At 42.7% G+C, this 6,548-nt stretch overlaps 2 protein-coding genes across 2 annotated transcripts; both read right to left on the bottom strand.

Moving 5' to 3' along the window:
- Positions 1–355: 355 nt before the first annotated feature.
- Positions 356–1,381, bottom strand: LOC119731873 (ficolin-3-like). The gene has a single exon (XM_038205156.1). The coding sequence runs from the start codon at positions 1,379–1,381 to the stop codon at positions 356–358; it is 1,026 nt and encodes a 341-aa protein (XP_038061084.1).
- Positions 1,382–4,117: 2,736 nt separating this feature from the next.
- On the bottom strand, positions 4,118–5,936 carry LOC119731872 (microfibril-associated glycoprotein 4-like). The gene is made up of 2 exons (XM_038205155.1): positions 5,931–5,936; positions 4,118–5,092 (listed from the first exon to the last, which is right to left on the bottom strand). The coding sequence occupies exons 1-2, from the start codon at positions 5,934–5,936 to the stop codon at positions 4,118–4,120; spliced, it is 981 nt and encodes a 326-aa protein (XP_038061083.1).
- Between the last annotated feature and the right edge of the window lie 612 nt (positions 5,937–6,548).

Raw genomic sequence — 6,548 nt, 5'->3', positions numbered from 1 at the left:
CAAGAGTTTGCCACGAAGAGTTCATTTTTCCCAGTGCATTTTGGGAGATGGTCGACAAATTCACAGCGCGGGACATTTGAAATTGTTCGTTTTTCCAGTCAGTAGTTTCGTAAAGGTATGTTTCGAGTATCTGTTTGCTCTTTTGTTTTCTTTTTATCAATGTGTCTTTTTTTGTGGGGCGGCAGAACGCTATGCCCCAATCTATAACAAATTAGTTCAAGTTGTCTACTGACACTCATTCAAATGGGCCATCATTTTGTCGACCGTAAACTAGAAAAATGGACTCTCCATGACAAACTCTTGGTGGCGCACTGCATTGTGAATCGCCCGAATTTCATGTTCTCAAAACAAGTATTCATGGTCCCATCACACGTATTTTCATCCGGCAGGCTTTCAGAGAATAGAAATGGCCTTTCCACTTGCCCCACTGGATGCCCAAACGATCACCAGCTGAGTGCTCTTCTGGATAATATCGACCATTCAAGTTGGAGCGCAAACAATCCTTAAACCACCAGGCTCCGTGGTAGGATTGCGCACAATTTCTCTCCGATACATCATTGTCACGATCCTTTGTTGAGAAGGGAAGTCCTCTGTGACGCCCAAGAGATTTACCGGCAGTGCCGCTTGCATCGTATTGGCCAATATTCAGATTGTACTTACCAGTGGAGATTTTGAACTCCGAGTACTTTGCCCATGCCGTGTTGCCCTCCCAGTCCCCTAAATCAACGCGTAGCTCCCATGTTCCTTGTGAATCATTAGACGTCAGAGTCACCAAGTTGTCATTGCCCAACCAGAACTCACCAGACAGATTGCCAAATCCAGACTGGTACTCGGTCCAGTTACGGTAGAAGTCCACGCTGCCATCTTGTCGCCTCTGAAACACGATCCATCCTCCGCCGTCAGTTTCCATGTCACAGTAGACACGAAGACCGCCATCACCGAATCCCTCTGGGTAGATTGTGTAGATACCGCTTGAGCGATAACCGGCATCTAAGAGCATCTTGCAACTTCTGTAGCGATTCAAGGAGCTATCAGTCAGTGAGTAGAGGAGTGTGTCCTCATCTGCATCAAAGTACACACTCCCTTGAGTTGCATTGAAGTCTTCGGGATGCTCTCGTCTTGTGGCAAGGTTCAACTCGCACATTGTATTGCAGTCGTTAAAGTTAAACGACTTGCAACGTTCATCCATGTTGCATTCCCGTCCGCAGACGACACGAGATCGCACAGTTTGGGTTGCATATGCAAACCCTCGCAGAGCGCTATTTTCCGCAGCGTACGTGATTTGTTGGCGCGAACCACATTGATGTCCACTGACTAACATTACCGTTGCCAATAATAAGGTGATTCCAAAACCCTTCAAGATATCGTGGAGTTTTTCCATAATTGAAGGAGCTAACCTAAACGTAACGAATTGTTTTGTTGAGTGTTCCGTATTAAACGATGAAGACTCCAATAAAATGCGGCAATTCGAGGTTTCCCTGTGATGATGAAGCCGTATTTACTCGCAAATATCATGCAATCAATGATTTCTAGAGCATTCAAAGCAAAACTAATCATTATTAGCAATTTTCAACATTTGTCAGGGATGTTTGTCACTTTTGGGCGACATTTTTTTCCAGTTTATGAAAGCAGGCTAAGTTTAACGCGTTCTGTCATCAAATCTCCACTAGCGTTTTTGCATCAGACCATCGCTAACACCGCTGATATCAATGTGTTACCACATCGCAGCCGCCGTCTGGAATGAAACGGGCGACGTAGCGCTCCTGGTTTCCAGCAATAGCGTTCCGCGGAGATGAGAGACACTGATTGCTTAGTGAAAAGAAATAATGAACAATCAACGTGGCTATTTTGTGGCTGTTGTTTTGTTTTATGATTTGACATGCGTGTGGTGGGTTTGTTGTTTACATCTAGAGAGACACTGATTGCTCAGTGAAAAAGGAGCAATCAACGTGGCAATTTTGGGGCTGTTGTTTTGTTTTATGATTTGACATGCGTGTGGTGGGTATGTTGGTAACATCTAGAGAGACACTGATTGCTCAGTGAAAAAAAGGAGCAATCAACGTGGCTATTTTGTGGCTGTAGGTTTGTGTTTTGACTTGACATGCGTGTGGTGGGTATGTTGTTAGCATCTAGTTAGAATCCTTTGTTGTCAATGATGAGGATGCTTGTCTTATGGGAGTGTCAGTCATCATTCTCTTGGTGTGCCGAGCATCTCGACAATGAGTAGGGACTTGTTTTCCTAACTGTCAGATCGCAGGCGCGTCTGAATTACTTGGCTACGGCAGAAAATAACACACGGACTATGCAAAGCGGCTGCCGGGAAAACCTGTATTTCTTTACAATATGTATAGGCCTAGTAGTAGACATATAGTGTATTACATGTTCAAAATTTAAATACATTTGTAAATCAAAATTGGTAAAAAAAAGCCCAAAACACATCCACTTCGTGCTTGCATTATTTCTTCGACGGCCCGTGAGACACCGCGCACCACCCAATCGCAGTCGACTTTAGAAATTATGAACACATTTCGATCGTAAGAAAAACGAAGACTAAGCTTTTGATTGGTCAATTCGGCTGTCATAGTGTTCTATATGCAACAACGGATTAAAGAAGACTCGATGTGCCCGCTGAACGGTCAGAATCCTATTGTCTTACCGTTCCCGAGAAAAGACGAAAAAAATCCTGATTGTTTACATCGGACAAGGACGGAGTACGTAAATGTTTTTCCTGTCGTTTCAGTATACGTACGATACACGTTGTGTATGTCACATAAAATTGCACACGGCACCAATGCACGAATGTGGTTTCTTACACGTCCACAAAATGTGAACACGTCATGGCTAGGCTGGAATCGCAACTTGCTAGAACAGTCCGACATCTTGGGTTCACAAAAGTGGACCCCGAAAGCCGGTCTCGCACACTTATCACAAGAATACCACAAAAATGCCCATTTTTTTATAGGATTGTTGTGTGGATGTCTGTATCCTACTCTTTATTGCTCGTTCCGATTAACATCATTTCGTTCAAAGCGCGTTTTGTTGCCCAATTTTTTTTGGCTTCAAATGTCGGCTGATGATTGCAAATGGTGCCCGACTAAACTTAGTGCAAATATTATGGGAGACCAGACAGGCCACATAAAGCTTATTCTCGATCATAACCCCATCTAAAAACACGTTAAAATTGTGCAGCAGCAGGATTCCAGTCAAACCAGTGAGTTTGGCGGTTTTGAGACATCATCTTTCATTGAAAAAAAAACTTTTTCATTTTGCCGACGCGCATGGCTACGGCGACGCGCGCGCATACCAGAAACCGGAGACTTTTTTTTTGGCCTTACCGAACACAGTACTAGAATCACGTTCTTACAAAAAGTAAACATTCAACAAATCGGGAAAACTCAAACATGGATTGGTTCTTGTCACTCGGTTTATTCAACGTCATAGGTCATTGGAACCTTTTCGTTTTTGTGCCGCTATATGCTTGATAATGAATTTGAAATTGTCTGACAAAAGACATAATTAAACATTAGAAGTGCACTAAATTGATGTTGATGGACTAATTTGAATATTAGAAACGGTCGATTCGAATGATAAACGTTTTAAAATAGCTGAAAAAGCTATATATACTAAAGAATAAATAATATTCATATCCCCAATGTCCCCTCTGGGTCTTCGTACTAAATGGTATTTTTTTATTTATTTTTATTTTTTTGAGGGGGGGTGTTGCAGGGTGGGGGAGGCAGAGCATCCCCCTGCCCCTCACCCCGCGAGCATAGGCGTCGCCAGGATTTTTTCTAGAGGGGGGCAAAACATATTTCTCCCAAAATATTCTTGTATTTCTCAACAAGTTTTCGACTTATCAGTTTTAGACGGGGGCGGGGACATTTTGCCCTCGCCCCCCACTCATTAAATTTACACCACTATGACTTCGCGCATCTTTTTCTTTTCTTTTTTTTTTCTCTTTTTTTCTTTTCTTCCTTTTTTTGTGTGGCTTTTCCAGGGGGGCAAGCGCCCCCCCCTTGACCCCCCCCCCCCTCACGACGCCCATGCCCGCGAGATCACATCCATTTTAGTTTACAAGTATCACCATAAACGATACATTCAAGTGGCTAATTATTATTCATGGTCCCAATTCACGCATTTTCATGCTGCATGATTTCAGAGAATAATAATACCCTTTCCATGCCTTCCACTGCACACCACGGGCATATTCTACATGCGCAAACGGAAAATATGGACCATTCAAGTGAGAGTGAAAACAATCATTAAACCACCAGGCTCCTTTCCAGGACCATGCACAGTTATACGACACGGCATCATTGTCACGATCATTTGTTGAGAAGGGACGACTCTTATGCCACCGAAGAGAGTCACCGGCAGTGCCGCCGACCTTGCGATCATACTTCAGATTGTACTCACCCGAGGATATTTGGAAATCTGCGTACTTTGCCCATGCCGTGTTGTTTTCCCAGTCCTCTAAATCAACGCGTAGCTCCCATGTTCCACGTGAATCATCAGACGTCAGAGTCACCAAGTTGTCATTGCCCAACCAGAACTCACCGGACAGATTACCAAAGCCAGACTGGTACTCGGCCCAGTTACGGTAGAAGTCCACGCTGCCATCTTGTCGCCTCTGAAACACGATCCATCCCCCGCCGTCAGTTTCCATGTCGCAGAAGACGCACAGACTGCAATGACCGAATCCCTCTGGGTAGATTGTGTAGATACCGCTTGAACGATAACCGGCATCTAAGAGCATCTTGCAGCTTCTGTAGCGATTCAAGGAGCTATCAGTCAGTGAGTACAGAGGTGTGTTCTCATCTGCATCAAAGTACACACTCCCTTGAGTTGCATTGAAGTCTTCGGGATGCTCTCGTCTTGTGGCAAGGTTCAACTCGCACATTTTATTGCAGTCGTTGAAGTTAAAAGACTTGCAACGTTCATCCATGCTGCATTCCCGTCCGCAGATGACACGAGATCGCACGGTTTTAAAAGCAAATGCAAAGCCTCTTAATGCGCGATTTTCAGCAGCATAAAATGTATGTTCCCTTGTATAAGATGAAGTTTCAACTCCAGAGGCAGACGAAATAGCTCCCTGGAATACAAGGGATGTAATGTAAAATAAATCAAAAAAAATTTTCTGTATCGCCATCTTCTCCTCTTGAAACGAAAGCTGCATCGTCGAAATGAGTTTGATCTAGAAAAAATCTAGCAATTTGTCGGATCTGATTTAATAATGTCATTTCAGTAGTAACTACCAGCATAGATCGTAAAAGCACGGCCTTGTAATTCGATGACAAACGCTTGTTTGTCTTGCTCCGGAGCTGAGGATAAAATGAAATACCTCGATGTCACACTGTAGATAGCTCTAAGTGATCTAGAGGCTAGGCCCGGCAGGGATGGAATTTGACATAACCTGGACAGAAATGGTAGAATTGGACCTCATGCCACGTCAGCGGCTCGTGATTGGTCAGTTTTACTGCCAATGACAAACCCATCCCTTAATTGGCTGAACTTATGTAGACGTGTAATCCTATTGCATGCAATATAAAGAAAAACGTTACGAGGCACTTAAGTCGTTATCGATCACCATATCAAGGCAAGTGGTGAAATAATAAAGCTATAGCCTTTGATATCAATTTCACGCTCTTTGATTCTATTCTTAAAATTTAATACGAAAGCCTTTTTTTATTTCAACAACCTGTCAGTTAACGAAGACGTGCGGTTTTAATTTAAGCATCAGTCCTAATTGAAAAGACGAACCGATGATAAACGTTTGCCTCCCACGATAGAGATTTTGTTCCGGCGATTTTGATGAAGAAAGGTCAGGCTGAGGCTTGTTGTTTGAATGGTTACTATGACTACACTTTTCTTTTTACAGAAGGCAACCATTTATTCCCTCGATGTCATGGTAGACAGCTCGGCCTACTTACTGACATCGTATATTATAACGGAGTACAAGTGATAAATTACCAACACGCTTAAACCGATGCATAATACGAGTGCCAAGGCCGACGATGGAAGTCGGATCAGTAGAGTATTACTAAACAAATTCAAAGGTAGTAATGCTCAAAAGACGCATCCGGATCTGAACTCTAAACCTATTTCTAAACTATTTGTTCATTTGAAACAAAGTGAAAAAATTTCAATATTTTAGAATGATCACCGTCATTCAATAAGTAAGGCCTCAATATTGAAAGTAAGGCCTCATTTATTTCTTTGTTTTGCAGACAATGCATAAAGGCTTGCATGTTTTGATTTGTATACGGCGTCCAAATTGTTCATGGAGTGTTTCATGGATGACATTTCAAACGATCGGGAACAAAAAATGTGATAACCAATCACAGGTGGAAACTTAGTTCTGATTCCAGGGTTAAAATCAAGATTAAAGTGATGGTAGACGAGGTTGAAGGTTGAAGGGTGAACAAATTGTTTGGAGGCATAAGCAAACAGCACACGTTTGATAAATCGGGAAAACTCAATCATGAATGTGTTCTTGTCACTCGGTTTATTCAACGTCATAGGTCATTGGAACCTTTTTGTTTTGTGCC

This window comes from Patiria miniata, unplaced genomic scaffold (genome assembly GCF_015706575.1).
Source record: "Patiria miniata isolate m_02_andy unplaced genomic scaffold, ASM1570657v1 HiC_scaffold_24, whole genome shotgun sequence".
Classification (NCBI taxonomy): domain Eukaryota; kingdom Metazoa; phylum Echinodermata; class Asteroidea; order Valvatida; family Asterinidae; genus Patiria; species Patiria miniata.
Note: the sequence above shows the minus strand (reverse complement) of the source record. Positions and strands in the feature narration are given on the sequence as shown.